Below are 18,281 nucleotides of genomic sequence, written 5' to 3'. Positions count from 1 at the left end.
AAAAAAAAAAAAAAAAAAAAGGTGTCACCCGCGAATGTCACCGGGGCTACCTAACCGCAAACCACACGTCGTCCCTACCGTCGTATTCGCGGCGATGCCTGCCGCTAGCCCGCCGGCGGGGGTGAGTTTGCTAGCGATTAGGCAGGGCGAGGTCACGTGATCGCTTCCCCCTGGTGTTTCTCCGAGAATTATCCTACAAACCACACGGCGGGGTCAGTACCCGTTTCTGGAGAGACGTGGGGACCTCGGCCACAGCCCTCTTTACCCCTCTCTGGTAAGCACCCCCCTGACGTCCCTCCCTCGTCAAAATTGGTCAGAATAATAAATTAAATTGTCGCCCTTCTCCTAAGACTGATGGACCAGTCTGTATACTCTACCCATTGATCCATCGTCAATACTACTAAATCTGTTCATCATAACTGAGAATACAAATGTCTTTGGATAGCTCTGGAAATTTACCGTTTACGTATGTTTGGTCAGCCTCAGACCTTCGACGGATTCTCCCCCGCGACGTAGCCGCTCCCTATGCGTAAAGCCACCAGCCTGAAATTCTCTCAGCTAGCCGCCTACTGCATCCAATGCTCCAATTACCTAATCATTGGTAGCGTCTGTTTGGTTCATCGCGGGGACTACGAGGATGACCATGGCCGGAAACACGGAAACGGTTCCGCTTCCTCGGTGTTCCACGCTTAAACTGTAAATACCACAAATTTCACTTCCTAATTGTCATTAGTGTCGCCAAGACCCGCTGTGGCGAATATTCCCTCAGGGCCCAGCGAAGCCCGGCAAAACGGTCACCAACGCTCCTCCCCTGGCGAGGGAAGCTCGAGACCAGGGCGCCACCTGGTAACCACAACGACAAATTAAACCTAAAAGGTTATTTCTAAGGGTCTCCACTTTCTACGATGGTAATCCTTCGAGGGTCAGATATCTCCGCGCCTGTTATAGTAACAAGGTAGGGTGCGCAGGCGCTGTCCCCATGCCAACCCCGTGGCGTCAACCACATCCCCAGGGAATCGCCGCCAAAGGCAGCAACTCGACCCGGGGGGGAATAGTCTAGGCGTACACGCGAGAGTGTCATCATGTATAGTAAAAACTATGGAAGGATTACAGAGAAAAAACGTTTGGTGAACTCATCAAAAGTTTTTATAGTGTGGTCTGGTCACGTGACCTCATCGCGATGAGGACGTAGCGCGCGCGCACCACCGCGAACAATTAGGGTTCACACTTCCCCCATAGCGCAATACGCCCATCCTATACGCCACTAAAATATGGGTAAATCCACAGCCAAGCTGGCCAAGCTGGCGAAGCTGGCCAAGCTGAGTACGCCCAAGACCAAGGATGTTTCCCGAAAACGACCAGAGTTCACCCCGGCCAAGATCGACGCCCTCGTGGCGCAATTAATCGACGCCAATGCCCTCAATAACCTCGTGGCATTGCTCGAAATGTGGCAAACTCATGTCCCCCTGGTATTGGCCCAGGGCGGCGACGACGAAGCCACCGCTCGCCACTTGGTTGGTGGCTTGTTCAAGCTGTTTAACCACTTAATCCGGGAAAACCGCATGGCCCTTCCCAAGCACAAATACGACGAAAAGAAGGCCGTAGCCGTCAAATGGCTTAACAAGCAGTACCTGACATTCATTGACAACCTTTTGCTGGTGGTACAACAGCTGAATCACGCGCCGTCGCTCACCGTCGACGCCTGTGATGTCCTCATGCAATTAGTGAAAGCCGAGACCGAGGCCCACTATACCGAGGCGTTCTTCGCTGAAAAGCCGTTAAGACGGGTACGCCAAGCCGTCCTCGCTCTGGAAAACCCCGCCGTGGTCGCGTGGTTCGCCGAGGAGTACTTATCGCCCTACTTCGACCTCAGATTCTACTGGTTCCACAACTTGGCCCCCGAGATCACCGAGGCGATGTTTGACAACTACCTCGTGCTTGTCGAGCACTTGAGAGAGCTTAAGGACCAGCAATTTGCCGAGAAACAGCTTCCGTCGCGAGTGGTGCCCGAGAAGTTCCGTGCCCATTTCCAGGAGGCGACGCTTGCCGTGCTCACTCTCCCTAAATTGACTCACGCACACTACCAGCGGATCATGGCCAACTTGCACAAGCGGATCATCCCCCACATGCACCAGCCCCACCAGCTCATGGACTTCTTGACCCACTGCTACCACCAAGGGGGCGACCTCCCGTTGTTGACGCTCTCGTCGTTGTGGGAGTTGATGAAGCACCACAACCTCGAGTACCCGGACTTCTACACCAAGCTCTACGCGCTTTTAACGCCCGAGATGATGGCGCTGACCTATAGACCCCGGTTCATGAGACTCTGCGAATTGTTCCTCAGCTCCACCCATCTCAGTGCCCAATTGGTGGCGCTGTTTATCAAACGGTTAGCTCGGCTTACGCTTACCGCTCCCGTGCCCGCGACGGTGGCAGTGGTGCCGTTTGTGTACAATTTGCTTAAAGCTCACCCGACGGTGATGGTGATGATCCATCGCCCTGAAGGCGGCGCCGACGAGTTTAACGCCGAGGAGACGAACCCGTTAAAGACGGGAGCGATCTCGTCGCTGGTGTGGGAGCTTGAAGCGCTCACCAGCCACTACCACCCGCACGTGGCGACGTTGGCCCGCATCTACTCGGAACCTTTCCGCAAGCTCCGCTACAACATGGAGGACTTCTACGACTGGGACTACTCCCAGTTGGTGCAACAGGAACAGCGGAAGCGTTACAAGGCAGCGGCGGCGCTTGAGTTCGAGGAGAGAGGCGTCTTTGGTGCCGGTAACTATCTTGAAGACTGGGTGGCATAAACTACGCTGACGACATCACTACCACCCCAAAAGACATGGTGAAATCTCGTATACTATGTGTCAATCAGAAGCAGCTTAGTCTCCTCCGTCATGACGAGCTAGGGCGACGACTGCTACTATTGATAGAAAGAACCGAAATACACGCCCTGTGCGGTTTCAAGTTACTCCAAGGGGTTCGATTCGAAATGGATAAAATATAATAATATTCACACTGTAGCCGTAGGTGGCTGGGAGGGGGGTCGTTTCCAGGCACGTGCCGGGGGGTACTATCCTCGTTATCGCCGCCGGCACTGTCGGAAGCGACTGCCCTCGATTTTGTGTGCAGGCAGCCATGCCTCTCGGCATTGTCGCAGCGAATAATGCCGACAAACAGCAGTCGTGTGCCAACCAGATACATAGCCGACCAACGTCGCCGGACTAGCCCCCCTCGGCACCGCCGCCACCGCCTCCTCCACTTGCCACCACTTGCGGAGGTTGTAAATTGCAACTGAGTACAATGATGAGTGATTTTCCCAGAAATGTGACCTGTAGACGTCATCATGTATTCGCGCCCTAAAGCGGCTATATCCACTACGCCTCCTCATATTTACCAATACTGGGCCTGATAGGGATTTCTTTAAATGGCCGATGCTTGGCTTAGGCTGTTGTCGATGGTTTGAGGTCGTTGGCTGCCTCGCTCCGTACCATATTCGCCATTATCGGCACAATTTCCAAATCGTAGACTACTCCAAGAAGGGGGGAGCAGGGTGTCGATTTCGGCTATCGCCAGGCCTCCTATGGGGGCACAGACGACGGAAACAATACCGCACTAACTACAGTCTGGTAACCATCACTAAAACACCGGCCGTCATCTATGCTACCCCCGATTAGTCGTTAGATTGTATATTATTCTCTAATTAATATTTCTAATGAGGTATTCAAAAGTTTCTACTATGACCGACTGTCGATCACATTTAGGTCGATCTTGTCTCACAACTGCGATAACCTTTCGTTTCTGTTCTGCCTTCCCATATAGGTGATACATGATGCCATATTGAGCAGTGCTAGCCCCACACAGACTCAAACTCCGGGCCATAGCACTCTAAATTTAACTGATAAGTTCGACACCTCTTGTCTCATTGCTCCAATTAAGCCTACATTAGGATCTCACCCGTTACCTTAATTTCCTTGGCTTATCCTTACCCGAGCCAAGAAATTATGCTTTATGCTGTCAGTACATATCGTATCCTCGTATATCACGTCTACCCACCCATCGTACCTATCAAACACCTACCCTACCCTGAGACCATGGAGAAATGGCTACCCCAACAAACAGCTATGCCTGTCAACCCACTACACAAATGAAGTTCCAACCATGTCATCAAAAATAAATCCTTCTGGTTCTGGCAAATTTGAATTGTTTCAAGTTGCCTTGTTGTGTTCCCCACACGCTAAAACCTTCTCTCAGGGTCCTGTCCCGCGCGGAGCCGCTCGTGTTTACCATCTCCGGGCGCGCCGAAAGCTGGACCGCCGAGAAACCCAAGGAAATGCCCAATCGGTTTGCCCCGACCCGTCGCCCACGCTACCGGCTGTGGGTGGGGAACCACTTCTGGTTGTTTGTGCTGTTTTTCGGCTCGGTGGGGCTCGTGTCGTTCATCATGCTCGGCACCCTCATCCACTGGCTTCGAGGGCTCATCGTCGCTAGATCGGACCCGCTGCCCCCAGGAAGCCCGCTGTACCCTAATAACGATGCCCTCAAGATTACTACTGACGAACGCTACTATTTGCAGCAAGTAGGGCTCGATTTGGAGTATATCACATTGGTGGCCGACGACGGCCAGGTGCTCCATTTGCACCACGTGATCGACCCTAACGAGCTGACAGAACAGAGAGACCACCGTAAACCTGTTTTAATGCAGCACGGCCTTCTCGCGCTGCTGGGAGCCTATTTTAGCGGAGGTTTTAACTCGTTGGCCTATATCTTTACCAAAGCCGGCTACGACGTCTACTTGCTGAATAACCGGCTGTGGTTCCAATTCGAACACAAGACCTTAGACGGCAGCTTGAAACACAACCAGCAGTACTGGGACTGGGAGCTGCGCGACTTGGCCGGCTACGACTTACCCTGCCACGTGCAAGCGGTGCTTCTGCGCAAGCCCCACCACAAGAAATTGATCTATATTGGCCACTCTCAGGGGTGTACCCAGATGACGATCGCCTTACGTAACCCTGAGTTGAAACACCTCCACCAGCTGATTGAGTTTATCGGGTTTTTGTGTCCTGCTCTTTATCCAGGTAAATTGTTCCACACCCGCTACTTCCTTAAGTTTCTTAGACTGTTACCCCGTTGGCTCTACCGCTGTTTCATCGGTCCCTGTGTGTTTCTCGGTATCTTGGGTACTTGTCGCCACTACTTGGCCACCACCAATTTGTTCGGGGCCTCCGCTTACGGGGTGATGAACTACCTCTTTGGGTGGTCAGCAGAAAACTTTGAGCCCAACACTAAGGTGAGAAACATCCACTTCGTGTTTGTGGCCCTGTACGTGCTGGGGAGACTCATGCACTGGTGGACGCTGCACTGGGTGCTTGAGCTGTTTGCCAACGAGCTTTTGCCTCGCTCAAGTTACCGCGACGACTCCCACTACCGGTGGGTAAACCCCGTGCCTCCCATCAACCGCGAGGCGGAATCCCACCTGTATTTCCCCTTCACTGAACCCTGGTTCGCTGAGACGGGAGTCCAGATCCCTATGGTGATGTTTACCGGTGGTAAAGACTATTTGGTCGACGGGTTGCGAGCGGCTAGCCATATGCGCCACGGAGAACCCAACTACGAAGAAAACCACAATTTCTGGCACTACCACGTCGAAAACTATACCCATGTTGACGTCACCTGGGCGCAAAACCTCCCCCAGGTGGTGGCGGAACCGTTGCTTCGCCACATCAGGGAAAACGAAGCGCGTACCGAGGATAAAGCTAACGAAAAGCAACCCCAACCCACTGATTCTACGGCGTATCTTCGCCAGGAACGCCACACTGGCGTCGACGAGCTCCACCGCACGTTCCTGCGCAGCTCAGTGTACGTTGCCGACGACGCTGAAGAACAGGCCCGCCTAGAACGCCGCATACTGCGACGGGACCGGCGCCGCCTGGAACTGATCCACTCCACCAAATCGGTGAAGTCAGCCAAATCTAATAAGTCAGGGAGATCGGGTAAGTCGTCGCGGTACTTGGAACCAACTAACGCGCCGGCATTACCGCCCACGGCTGCTCCTGACTTGGAAAAGTTTACTGCGCCTCAACCTCCACAACCAGCGTACCACCCTTCGTCGGAAAAACCGGTGGTGGGTGAACTCCCGGCGCTTGCGAAACCAGTGGCCCCGCCGGTGATGAATGCCGCCGCCGGTTAATAATCTGTACTACTAATTAATCTAGAATCGCATTGTGCATTAATCTACAAAAGTACGTTTAAACTTTGGTTGTGGTGGTGTTGGAGGCAATTTAATATAAGCTTGGCTCCAGCTTTAAATCGTCGCTGGAGCATCGTCCGACTTGATAAACGTCGTGGTACTTATCTTTGAGTATATTCGAAGACCGATAGAGCTAAGTCAGCTGCCGTGATGTTCTGAAATGTAGTCCTAAGGGTCAAATTGACTTACTATTCGAGTGTCCAACATTTTATTGGAGTATTTGTAAAGCAGTTTCCTTCTTCAATGTGTAGATTGGTTCGTCACATAAATTGCGTCTTGAGAAACTTCTCATCGACCTGCTGATGCATAACATAGAATTATGTCGTCACCGCTAACGGTTGCGACTTCTGTTCATACTTAACCCAACGTAAGCATTCCGTGGATCGTCGTCTACCAGCCGCATACACGGTTAGTCCAGCAGGAACCATAGCCGTATATCATTGAGTACACTTTGAGGTCAGTTAATTGAATGAAGTTCACAATAGTTCAATTTCAAAGAGAGGCGGTACTTTGGCCAAAAATAATTGACTTCATGCTTCTGTTCTCGAAGTTGATGAAGTACTACCCTTTAAAGAAAAAAAAAACGAGCCCACGCCCGGGTTCGAACCGGGGACCAACAGATTTGCAATCTGCTGCGCTACCACTGCGCCACGTGTGCTTGTGATTTCTTTTTTTGGTTCACTTTTTAGTGTCAAACCAGACACAGCGGAAGTGTCAATTTTGCCGTAGAGACGGGAAAAACCTGATATTTGTGACTCCAGAGTTGATTCAACCATTTATGTGCTGTTTGAACCATGTTTTCCCCGTAATTGCGACTTCATTGAAGACGCGTCGGTGGCGCGCAACATCCATCATCATGTACGGCGACTTGGGCTACAAGCTAGTACTCGATGCCAAGCGGGGACAGGCCAATCCGGGGCTTCTGATATACCAGCTGGATCTTGTCAATGATATTGTCCAGGAAATAAACGATCTCCATCGAGATATGAGCTTCTTGGAGCAGACGAGCGACGACTCCAAAGTGGCCCAGTGCCAGACGTTTGTCACCCAGTTGTGTATGAGACGAAATAAGCGGTGCTTGCTTGGCTACCAACGAGCTCGAGCTAGCCGTATTGACGAAGTGGTGTGGGGTGGGAACACCGGTAGTTCCCGGCTGGTGGAGAATCTCAGTCACGCCGAACAGGAGTATTTCCGCCAGTACCAGAACCTCGTTATGGACTACAATGCCCTGTTTCCTGACCTAGATCTTGCTGGGTCGCTTGAGCCGCCGACGGGGATCTTTATCGACGTCCGGGTGCTCAAAGACGGCGGCGAAGTGCAGACGGAGTACGGGTCGTTCAACTTGATCAAAGACAGTCAGTTCTACGTGAGACGCAACGACGTCGAGCGGTTGATCCAGCAGGGATACCTTGAGGAGATATGATGTGATATTTAATTAATTATATAGTGTGATTAGTACCAGCCTAGTCAATAACCATAACGTCACCCTCGGGCTCGGGTTTCACCTCGAGCGTCAGTTCTTGTTTAACCTCCACTGCTGCCACGTCATCGCCAGCTCTGGTTGACGGTGGTTCCACTTTAACCCGCAGCGCTTGGGGCTCCAACTTGTCGAGCTCTTGGAGTTGGGCCTGGAGCTTATCGGCGCCCAACACGGTATTCTTTTGGTCAACGGGGATGGGGAGAATCATCACGTGGTCCCGATTATCGTAGACCCCGATGTTGTCGTCCATCGCCTTCACTTCCTTGCGCAAATCGATGGCAATGGTGCCGAGAAGGGAGTAGATCTCCTCGGTGTCGCTGACGAGGGCGTCGCGATCGTTGGCGGTATAGTGGGAAAATAGGGTGGAGAACTTCCCTAGCATGTCGACGATCTTGGCGTCGATCTCCAAGAGCGAGTCGAGCCGCTCCTGGATGTAGGTGTCTGGCATCGTGACGACGGCGGTTTGATGAGACAGTGCGACCAGATATAACAGTACGGAACATCGATGGAATTTGGAATAAATTTGCAACAAGAGAATAGGAGATTTAGATGTTAGTGCTGGCTCATTATCCAATTGATTCAATTTGATTTAAATCAGTGGAAATTGAGTATATCGGGAATAGTGTAAATGGGTTTTATTGTGTCTTATTTCAATAACACATTTTCGAGGTGAGTTGTATTAGTTCATTGGTTTATTTTGAAGCGAATGAGGCTAGGTTTAATTTCACAAAAAATCGATATGTCGAAATTTCGATTCACCTACAGTTTGATCATGGTGGCCTTAGAGAAATACGATCTGGTTCATGTGTAACGTAAATTATTTGTAAGCTGGGATACGAAAAAAAAAAACTATGGTTAACTAAAGTTGCGACGGACTGAAACCATTTGTTTTGACGTGCCTTTGCAAATTGGACCCATTTATGTTTGGTGATGAAGTTGATTTATAACTGAAGAGCTTCTAGAATGAGTTCAGTTTCCGCTGGACTCCCTTCAATGCAATTGTGAACAAAGCTATCAAAAATTCCTTTTTGTTAGCAATTGACTGCTAATAGGTGATCCCAAGAGGAGTCAGAGTGTTCTTTGAAGCATTTCTAGTCCATTCAATACTTCCACTGAGTTATCAAAGCGCGTTTGGCAGCTGAGTTTGGCACCGCTACCATATATCACAATTGATACCACAAACACGTGAGGGCATCTCCAAATCCATTGACAATTTGACTAGCTTACTACTATCACTAAAGTGAACTTGAACTAGTTCAGAATTGGTTTTTTTTAAGCGTATTTATTGCTGGACTTGTGTGTGATATATTATCCATGGCGGGTTTAGGGATTTTCTAGTCGCACGCCGCGCGCTTAATATTACCCGCCATTGTGAGTTAGCCATCATCACTATGGACTCCCAAGGGCCACAAGCGGTGGACCTTCCCCAGGAGTTACTCCTGGATGTTTTCTCGTACCTTGGTATTGGGGATACCTGCCAGTTGTACCTCAACCTTCGAGTGAACCAGCTTCTCCTCGAAAAGCGTTCCCATGGTGACGAGGTACCTACAGACGTGGAGCATCAATTGCGTTCTGTGAGCAGGCTCATGGGTTCGATTGCTGAGTACCTTCAAACGCAACGTATTAAGGTCTCGATCGAGAAGGTTACCAAGGGCGATAACACCAAAATCAGTACCAAGCAATACGCAGGGCTTCCACCGTGCAATATCGAGGTGAAAACCCCACTCTCCGAACTCGACCTCACCAAAGATTATCTCCAAAACGTGGAATACACGCTGTTGGCGTTGCACGTCATGCACATGTTCTACGATGAGTCCGTGCCCACCGACCTCGGAGGTCTCAAGGGGAACGTCACCGAGATGAAAATCGAGGGAAACATGTTGATCGACCCCAAGGATATCCCGCTAACCGTCACCAGACTCGAATTGAATTGCTCTGTTAAGCTGCCCCAAAACTTTGACCATTTGACTAATTTGACTTACGTGAGATATTGGCCTGTTCCTGACCAACTCACGTTGCCACAGCTGGTGACGACTATACTAATGCCTAGTGATTCCGAACTGCCTCCATACGATGCATCCGTGCTCACCAATCTTAAGCGGGTTAAGGGTGGCAGTTTCGTTAATCCGCGCTGGTCACAACTCGAGATAATCAAGTGCCCTCTTCCCAGTGACTGTCACCATCTCAACCTGTTGAAGGAGATTGAAATTGTTGATGATTACAAAAGTTTCAAAGACATTGAGTGTCCCCAGCTCACGAAAGTCATCAAGAGCGATTGTCCCACAAAAAATTGTAACATTACTGATGTGTTCACGGAAGAACAACTAGGTAACTTGCTGTTTATCAAAGGCTACATTGTCCCTCTCGATAGCTTACACTTACTCAGTCAGGTGACGGTATTGCACACGAAGGTGGACGTCACTATTGATGAGCTCTTTCCGTTGCCGCCACGCGTGGTTGACTTTGCAGTCATCCTGAGTCAATCTGTCGTTGGCATTCCCAGTCAGCTCAAGCTGTTCAAATATACATATTCTGGCGTGTCTGAAGATGAAGCCTCCGCTGACGTGCAAATTGTGTCGACGCTGGTTAGCAAGGTAGACGTCACCCACGTCAGAAATTTGATCATCGATTGTCCTAGGTTGACTGACTTGAAGTTGCTCAAAGTTGACCTGGTTGTCAGACTTGACGCTCCCAATTTGGTGAAATTGTTCATGGGTCTTGTGGACGTGCCTGTCGAGACGTTTCCTCGGCTTGGATATCTTGATATTTTGGGGGTGCCTGAATGTGAACCGGTCAAAGATGTAATTGTTGGCCATCATCTTAAATTCGTGAGAGTGTTGGGCAAAACTTTGGGCAAGGTGGATATCTCAGCGGATTGTGCTTTAATTCAGAGTTGTCGATTCCTGGACGAGACGCCTCGTATCTCCTCAAGGATCCTCTTGATCAATGACATTTTATACGATGCTGATGGCGAGTCCATAAAGATTCCCAACCACATGGAGGTCCTTATGTCGGGGCAATGGTGGAAAGGGAACCTCTACAAAGATTACTGTCCTGATTTTGAGATTGATCATGAAGGAGAAAATTTTTAGCGAGTGCATACCATGGTGAAGCCGTGTCGAACATTGTAGTTATTGTAGGTGCGTAGAGTTTTGATCACAACTCATAGAGTGAGTCATTCTCTTCGTGAGCACAACTATGTGGCCAATTGAGTCCCTACTGAACGGGATTGTTCATCAAACTCAACGCCACATTTTAGACAATTTTACATTGTGATTTTTCTATTTCGCAAATCTCTTTTTTATGGTTTTCTTTATGGTAGTGTGAGTTCGGGTTTATCCGAGGTGCGGATATTGCCGTGCGCTGCCTCTGGCCTCATCTCCCCCACAATATTAGCGCCAACCACCACCGTCCACGCCCGCCATGCCCATTGATCTTGGGTTGCTGAGGGTGCTTGTCCTTCTAAAGCATCTCAACAACCCCCAGATAGCGTTTCGAGCCATCCACGTCGCTGGTACCAACGGTAAAGGGCTGACGCTCGCCTACCTTCTGCTGATCCTCACCGCCGCCAACGTCCGCAATGGCCGGTTCACGCTGCCTCATATGCTTTATTATAACGACTGTATCCATATAAACGGTGAGGTTTACCCATTACAGAAGTACCGCCAGATCTCCGACCTTGTCGTCGAAAAAGACCGTCTCCACAATATCGGGTGCACCGAGTTTGAGCTTCTAACGGTGACTGCATTTAAGATATTTGAGGTGGAACAAGTGGACGTGGCTTTGATTGAAGTGGGCCTCGGCGGAAGGCTAGATGCTACCAATGTTCTCCCAGGTTTTGATGAAAGTAAAGGCAAAGACACTGGGGGTGTAATTGCCTCGGGTATTACCAAAATTGCTCGTGATCATGAGCTGTTATTAGGTGATACGCTTACGGCAATCGCCGGAGAGAAAGCAGGGATTTTGAAGTCGGGAGTGCCGTGTGTGGTTGATCTGACTAATGAGGATGAAGTGCTTGACGTGGTACGAGCCCGAGCTCACGAGCTTGGTTGTGCTATAGATGAAGTGCTGACCACTGATTTGATAAGCTACTCGCCGTTGGCTGGAAGCTATCAGCAACAAAACTTGGCAGTCGCATTAGGGCTTTTGAAAGCTGCACGCATCAATGTACCCCATCAGACGATTATTGACGGTATTAAAAACACTCATTGGGCCGGTAGGCTTCAGCTGATTACCGTCAAGGAGCTCCCCATTCTCCTAGACGGTGCACATAACGAAAACGCCGCCATTGAGCTCGGCAAGTACCTCCAAAAGTTTCGTCCCAGTGGCATCATATTTGTGGTGGCGATGACTTCGGGTAAGTCGATAGCCAAGTTGCTTAAGCATGTCACCATTAAGGATAAGGATACGGTGGTTGCCACTACGTTCACTACACCGGAAAACATGCCGTGGATATCGTGCTACCCTACGGAGGAGTTGGCTCGTCGAGCCGGTAAATACGTTGACGATGTCGTACAATCATCAGGGGTACTGATTATGGAAACATTGGATACAATTCGCCAACGCAAGGAGAAGGAGAACGATACGCGGCCTGTGGTGGTGTGTGGTTCGCTTTATCTCTGCGGTGACGTGTTGCGAGCAGTCACCCCTCAATAGACTATAGACACAGGGCTGTTTGTCAATTCAAATCATCTACAAAATCTGTAACATAACCTACGAAATGAAACTCTAAGTCTAATGAAAGAATTTCCTTGGTGGCCAAGGTATGACAGCATCTATACTGGATCCTCACCATGCTAATACTAGTTTTCATTGGAAGCGTGAAACTCCACGTCCAAGTGGAATATGAAGATGTAACAATCGCATAGTGAGATGACTGATGATCGGTTTAGCCCATAGGATACTCCCACTCAGCTAACTGATACTATACACTAGGCTTTGTGATGGAAGTGACTCAAGTATTTTAGGTATCTAAGAATTTTTCAAATTCGGTGTTATGAAATTTCATTTCTACTAACTTATAAATGATTGCAGCCATGTTGCCTTTTTTGAAATTGTAACGATGAATTTAGTCGTAATTGTTAACCCCACGGGTACGTAGGCGGGTAAACGCTCGAGCCAACGAGCTGTGGACGGAGAACCGGCTACTGGTGTCCAGAAACGGTGACGACGGTGGCGACATGCCGTAGCAGTAGTAGTGGGTACAATTGTGTGGGGTAAGCGGACACAAAGGGACGGTAGACGAGGACACGGAAAGACGACGAGGCGCCGGCGGCAAGCAAAAACAGAGAAAGGACATGGATGTGGTATTAGTATCAGTTTGGTCTAAACCAGCTTATATATAATTCGGCTTGAGCATTGGTTTAGTCTGTAGTGGTTTTGCCAGAGTAGATACACTTGCCACAACTTGTGCATTGCACGACCCTGTAACTGCCATCACCAGTTGGGTTGCCAGACGCGTCTCCATCCTCATAGTAGTGCGCGTTGATTATCACCCCATACAGCACTCAATCGACCAGCTGCTGTCGCCGTATACTTGCTACGTCCCCCCTTTTGATCTTCCCACCAACTAGTTTTTGATTACCGGCCCGGTAGCAACCACCACATCCACAAGCTTGCTTTCACCCTCATCTCACACCCGCCATGGCGCTTTCGGAACTTGAGAAACAGCGCCAGGAAAACATCAAGCGGAACAAGGAGCTTTTGCGTAAGCTCCAGCTCGACTCGTTCACTGATGACATCACCAAGGAAGTGGCGAAAGCCGAACCGAAAAAGCGCAAGCCCACTACGGAACGCAAACCTCGCAAGCGAGAGGCGGACCAGCCCGTACGTAAACTGAGACGTTTGGCGGGGGTTAAGACAGAAAATACTGAAGAGTATGCTCGTCTTCAGGCGGAACAGGAGGAAGAAGAGCGTAAGCGGAAGGAGATGGAGAGGCTTAAGCAAACAAGACTCTTTGGCGACTTTAAGCTCATTGATTTGATCACTGACAAAAGGGGTAAAGTTAAAGACGAAGCTGACATTGACGACGACGACCGCAATCGCATCCAGCAGGTATTGGACCGGGTGGGTGACCGGATTAGTTGCGGAGACTTTCACTCGGAAATCAGGGACTGTAAAGTGCTTAGCGATAAGGACTTAGAGGCTAAGCGTCGTGAGTTTGATAAGCTCCACATTTACCAGAAGTTTGACCCACTTTCGATCAAAATCACCCCTAATCGGGTCCATCTGATTGCGTTTCACCCGCTGACCACCAACCGCTTGGTCATTGCCGGCGACACTACGGGTTCTGTGGGTATCTGGTCGGTCGACGACACTACTGAACGTCAAGGCAAAGGCGATGTTGAAGAGGTGGAGCCGGCAATCACCTTGTTCAAGCCCCACGGGAAACTGGTGCTGAAGATTGTGGTGCTGGAGACGCACCCGCTGGATGTGTACACGGCTTCCTACGACGGTCTGATCCGCAAGTTCGATTTGCACAAGCAGAAACTGGTGGATGTGGCCTACGTATACGACCCGTGGGAGGACAACGCTGAAGACTGGCCATTAGGGGTGCTGGACATCAACTGGTGCCACGATAACCCTCACGTGCTCTACCTCACCACCCTTGAAGGCAACTTCTACCGGTTTGACACTCGAGAAGAGTTTAAGCTTGAAGCCAACCAGTTGTTGCGTTGTCATGATAAGAAGATCGGGCTGTTTGCCGTGAACCCTCGTGTTGGCTACCAGATCGCCACCGCGTCGTTAGACCGGCTGATGAGAGTGTGGGATCTCAGAAACGTCGGCCAGTGCCACTGGCTGGAGTTTGCTGAACAAAAGTCGCCTCACCTCTACGGTGGGTTCACCCTGAGGCTTCTGGTGCTGTGTGTTGACTGGAACCACGACAATCGACTTGTGTTTAACGGCTACGACGATAAGATCCACCTCGCTCATCTTGACGGCGCCAACGACTGGCTGAAGACCTATACTATCGGTAACGGCAACGCTAACCCGAAAACCGCTGAGGATTTACCTTTGGACACTATCAAACCCTACGAGACTATCCGCCACAACTGTCAAACAGGACGCTGGGTGCTGATTCTTAAGCTGAAATGGCAACAACGCCCCGCTGACGGCGTGGAGAAGTTCATTATTGCCAATATGAACCGGGGGTTCGACATCTACGACCAGCAAGGGCGCATTCTCGCCCACCTCAACGAGGACGTCGGCGCCGTCCCCGCGGTGTGCACGATGCACCCCACCCACAACTGGGCCGTTGGTGGCAGTGCCAACGGCAAGGCGTACTTTTTTGAGTGAACGCTTGTGATATTTCCGCGAATGTGTAATTATATTTTTTTCCTGGCGGCAGTTTCGTGATTATGGATTTAAGCTTGAGAGACACTGGTTGGCAGAGAGACGATTGTCAACAGAGAGTGTGGGAGAGAGACAGAACACGATGGCCTTCTCGACTCGCCACAATAGGCTTTTGCCGGGGTTTGGCAGAATGCAAGCAGCAGTTAAGGTGCTTGAAAACAATGGTTTTGATGCAATTTTACCCCCGAGGACCTAGACCTTAATTTACGTGGGGACGAGGCCATTTAGTCATATGTACGATCGGTCGTTTGGTTGCTGGCCTGGTTTCCCAATTAGGGTGGGTGCCGACGGGGAAAAAATTTTTCGGAAAATATCCACATAACCCCGAATGACAAACAACCGGTGCGCCATCTAATTGTTGGAAGGCGTCAAGAAGGAGGCTTAGCACGTCCCCATTCGGAATTAAACCTCAGGTGGCGCCCCGGGCATCGACGTGCACCCGAGCAACATCACGTTCAAGCCACGATTTACCCGTAATAAAAAAACCCCTAAAAATTCAGGGATCTACAGCGTTACCGGGAGCCAGAAAGGGCCACGTTGCCATTGTGATTAGGGGAGAAACAATTCACTCAGATCACGTGCCCGTTCGTGTTCCCTGCACCCTGGATATAATCCCCCATTGATACGATTACTCGTAGTAGAAGGAGGAGCCCGGCGACATCCGGCGTCATAAACAAAAAAAAGTTCTTGGCTCTGTAGGGCCGCCAAATGGCGAAAGCAAAAGCGCAAAATGGACGACACGACGACGCAAGTTGTCGTTCGCTTGCCCTCGCCGCTTTTGTGGCGTGGAGTTTAGCAGGATCGACTCGACTACTCTCTCCATCTCTGTCTCTCTGATTGATCATCGCAATGCTGTACATGGTAGCGCCGCAGGGGTGGCGCAAATTAGGCTAGATGGAGGTGGTGTGGATCAGTCAACTGACCAGGGCCAATTATGTCACCACCCACTTGTACAATGGCCAGGAGAGCCATATACCGTATAAGAAGGGCGAGATAAGCGAGTTTGACAACCACACGTTTATGGATACCACCCCGTTAGCGTCGTCGGTGACTTACTCGCCGCGAGCAATGCTAGTGGACTTTCGGGACAACTGGGGGCTGTTGAACAAGTTTGAGTACTTTGACAGAGGCGACGGCAGCGATGTGGTGGCGGTGGGATCAACTCCCGACCATTTCCGACGCCATTTCCCCGAGAAACACCCGTACCAAGTATCGCTTGATCAGGGCACTACCACCGAAGGCAAGCTTAATCTGGGCAATGTGAAATATTGGCTGGACTTCAATAAGCTTATTTATAACCCTCGCCAGTTGATATCTGTCCCCGATTACGTGAGTGACCCGGAACGGCCCGGAAGAGGTATCCACCGTTATTTCGCCAAAAACCGGTTTGACGCCTACCATAAGGGAGTGGAGCAATACCAACAGACTCGTGACGATGCCGACGACGCGTTCCGCCACATGCTTGAGCTGTGTGACTCGTTTCAAGGGCTCCAAGTGGCGCTGGAGGTCGATCTGAGTTGGGGCGGGTTTACGCTGGCCCTAACCACCGATGTCGTCGACGAATACTTTAACAATAATAATAAGGTGACGTTGTGGACGTGGGACATGCTGCTGTCTGATTTGAGGCTTGATCCATTGACTAGAATACTGAAGATCAGACTGGCAGTGGAACATATTCTGGTCAGTTCGCTTGTGTTTAGAGTCGAACCGCACTGGAAATTGGAGCAATTGGGAGCGGCGTTTGACCCGCAAAGTCTCTGGCACTCGTCGGCCATAGTGCTGGCGTGGATCAATGGTATTTGGGGGGTAATCAATAAGCTGCTGCGACCAACGCTGATGCTGAATCTAGAGGATGCCGTGACCAAGGGGACCAAGAGAAACGTCATTAATCGCCTAGCGATGGATATACTGAAGGAAACTGAGTCTAATACTGGTGGTGTTGACCTAAATGGCTTATCTTCCATGCCGATGGATGTGGACCTTTCGACGTTTACTGCTGCTCCCGTGGCAGAGAATAAAGCCACACTGACAACCGTCGAACTAGGGATCAATCAGGGTAAGGCGAAGACGGTGTACTCGTCTAATTATATCAATAATGATGTGGAAGGAGCCAATTGTTATACTCACCCAAACCTCAATGAAATGACGAAAATTGACTCATTTCCTCAAGGTGTCTTATCACTGATCAATTGGCTTGAGTTTTCCCTGACGCTGGAGCTTTCCGTAGGTCTAAAACAAGACCGGGTTTTCCTTCAGAGGTCACGTGGGTACCCTGGCATCGATCTTGAAGTTGACGATACCGGTGAGCTTATCGAACAATTACTGGCAATCATCGACGAATACAGCGACGGCAATGACGACAGCGACGACGACTGGGATGACTAATTATGTCTCAGTATAATTAAATAAAAGATCAATTATAAGATCAATTATAAAATCAATTATTAGATTAATTATAAGATCAATTATAAGATTAATTGTAAGATCAAATATAAGATTAATTATAAGATTCTTTGCAAGTAATTACAAGTAATTACAGTTAGCTATGATTAATTACGTCGCCCAAACCCCGAGCTAAGCGAGTGTGGAGCGAAGCTTCACTTGCGGGCGCCGCGCTGGCGGCGCCTCGATCGCAAACGACAAATTGCGCTCTTGCCGCAGGCTGTCATGTGAAGTGCCATGTAGGGTGGGTTTGGGTAGTTTGAGGGAGGCGATGGGGTGCGACGCCCGGGCGCTAAAGGCGCGATGATGGGCCATCGGGGGCGAGTGGGGCGATCGCCGGTAATCCAGTTTGTGGCGTTTGTGTCGAATTATTGTACTATGTTCTCGAGGGCCGGGTAATATTTCCGGGTTTTTTTTTTTTTTACGTTGTTTTTTGTTTAGGGCTACGGCACTGCGGTAATCCTTGTAAACAGTACAGGGTGCGTCGCCATGCGCGGGCATTTTCCCCGTCCATCCCCGAGCTCCGAAGAATGGGGCATTTATTGCTTATGTCTCGAGGGGGTAGGGGGGGAATACGATGGGGTGGCGGCTCCGATAAAACCTCGGAATGGAATTTGCTTACACCCGGTTACCTCCGAGGTATCACTCGGATCATGAAGAGGGCATGGCAAATAATTAGCAAATGTCTCTCGCAATGATGTCGCGCAGGATTACCGGCTCCAGGCCCTTATTTGGCGGTGTAGTAGCAAAATT

The 18,281-nt window shown here is 50.0% G+C and overlaps 8 protein-coding genes across 8 annotated transcripts; 7 read left to right on the top strand and 1 right to left on the bottom strand. All coding sequences in view use genetic code 12, as the record gives it.

Annotated features, from left to right (window-relative positions):
- Positions 1-1,271: 1,271 nt before the first annotated feature.
- Positions 1,272-2,807, top strand: NOC4 (ribosome biosynthesis protein; the record flags this gene model as incomplete). The annotated part of the gene is made up of 1 exon (XM_034156028.1): positions 1,272-2,807. The coding sequence occupies one exon, from the start codon at positions 1,272-1,274 to the stop codon at positions 2,805-2,807; it is 1,536 nt and encodes a 511-aa protein (XP_034011909.1).
- Positions 2,808-4,444: 1,637 nt separating this feature from the next.
- On the top strand, positions 4,445-6,193 carry DIURU_003282 (sterol esterase; the record flags this gene model as incomplete). The annotated part of the gene is made up of 1 exon (XM_034156027.1): positions 4,445-6,193. One exon carries the CDS (start codon positions 4,445-4,447, stop codon positions 6,191-6,193), a length of 1,749 nt encoding a protein of 582 aa, XP_034011908.1.
- A 916-nt stretch (positions 6,194-7,109) lies between these two features.
- On the top strand, positions 7,110-7,676 carry PSF1 (DNA replication protein; the record flags this gene model as incomplete). Its single annotated transcript, XM_034156026.1, has 1 exon — positions 7,110-7,676. One exon carries the CDS (start codon positions 7,110-7,112, stop codon positions 7,674-7,676), a length of 567 nt encoding a protein of 188 aa, XP_034011907.1.
- Positions 7,677-7,716: 40 nt separating this feature from the next.
- Positions 7,717-8,181, bottom strand: MED11 (Med11p; the record flags this gene model as incomplete). Its single annotated transcript, XM_034156025.1, has 1 exon — positions 7,717-8,181. The coding sequence occupies one exon, from the start codon at positions 8,179-8,181 to the stop codon at positions 7,717-7,719; it is 465 nt and encodes a 154-aa protein (XP_034011906.1).
- Positions 8,182-9,124: 943 nt separating this feature from the next.
- Positions 9,125-10,825, top strand: DIURU_003279 (uncharacterized protein; the record flags this gene model as incomplete). Its single annotated transcript, XM_034156023.1, has 1 exon — positions 9,125-10,825. The coding sequence occupies one exon, from the start codon at positions 9,125-9,127 to the stop codon at positions 10,823-10,825; it is 1,701 nt and encodes a 566-aa protein (XP_034011905.1).
- Positions 10,826-11,156: 331 nt separating this feature from the next.
- On the top strand, positions 11,157-12,389 carry DIURU_003278 (dihydrofolate synthase; the record flags this gene model as incomplete). The annotated part of the gene is made up of 1 exon (XM_034156022.1): positions 11,157-12,389. One exon carries the CDS (start codon positions 11,157-11,159, stop codon positions 12,387-12,389), a length of 1,233 nt encoding a protein of 410 aa, XP_034011904.1.
- A 987-nt stretch (positions 12,390-13,376) lies between these two features.
- DIURU_003277 (uncharacterized protein) lies at positions 13,377-15,029 on the top strand (the record flags this gene model as incomplete). Its single annotated transcript, XM_034156021.1, has 1 exon — positions 13,377-15,029. The coding sequence occupies one exon, from the start codon at positions 13,377-13,379 to the stop codon at positions 15,027-15,029; it is 1,653 nt and encodes a 550-aa protein (XP_034011903.1).
- A 951-nt stretch (positions 15,030-15,980) lies between these two features.
- On the top strand, positions 15,981-17,471 carry DIURU_003276 (uncharacterized protein; the record flags this gene model as incomplete). Its single annotated transcript, XM_034156020.1, has 1 exon — positions 15,981-17,471. The coding sequence occupies one exon, from the start codon at positions 15,981-15,983 to the stop codon at positions 17,469-17,471; it is 1,491 nt and encodes a 496-aa protein (XP_034011902.1).
- Between the last annotated feature and the right edge of the window lie 810 nt (positions 17,472-18,281).

Source organism: Diutina rugosa (assembly GCF_008704595.1).
Source record: "Diutina rugosa strain CBS 613 chromosome Unknown scaffold58_size72158, whole genome shotgun sequence".
Lineage (NCBI taxonomy): Eukaryota > Fungi > Ascomycota > Pichiomycetes > Serinales > Debaryomycetaceae > Diutina > Diutina rugosa.
This window is presented reverse-complemented; position numbering and strand designations above follow the sequence as displayed.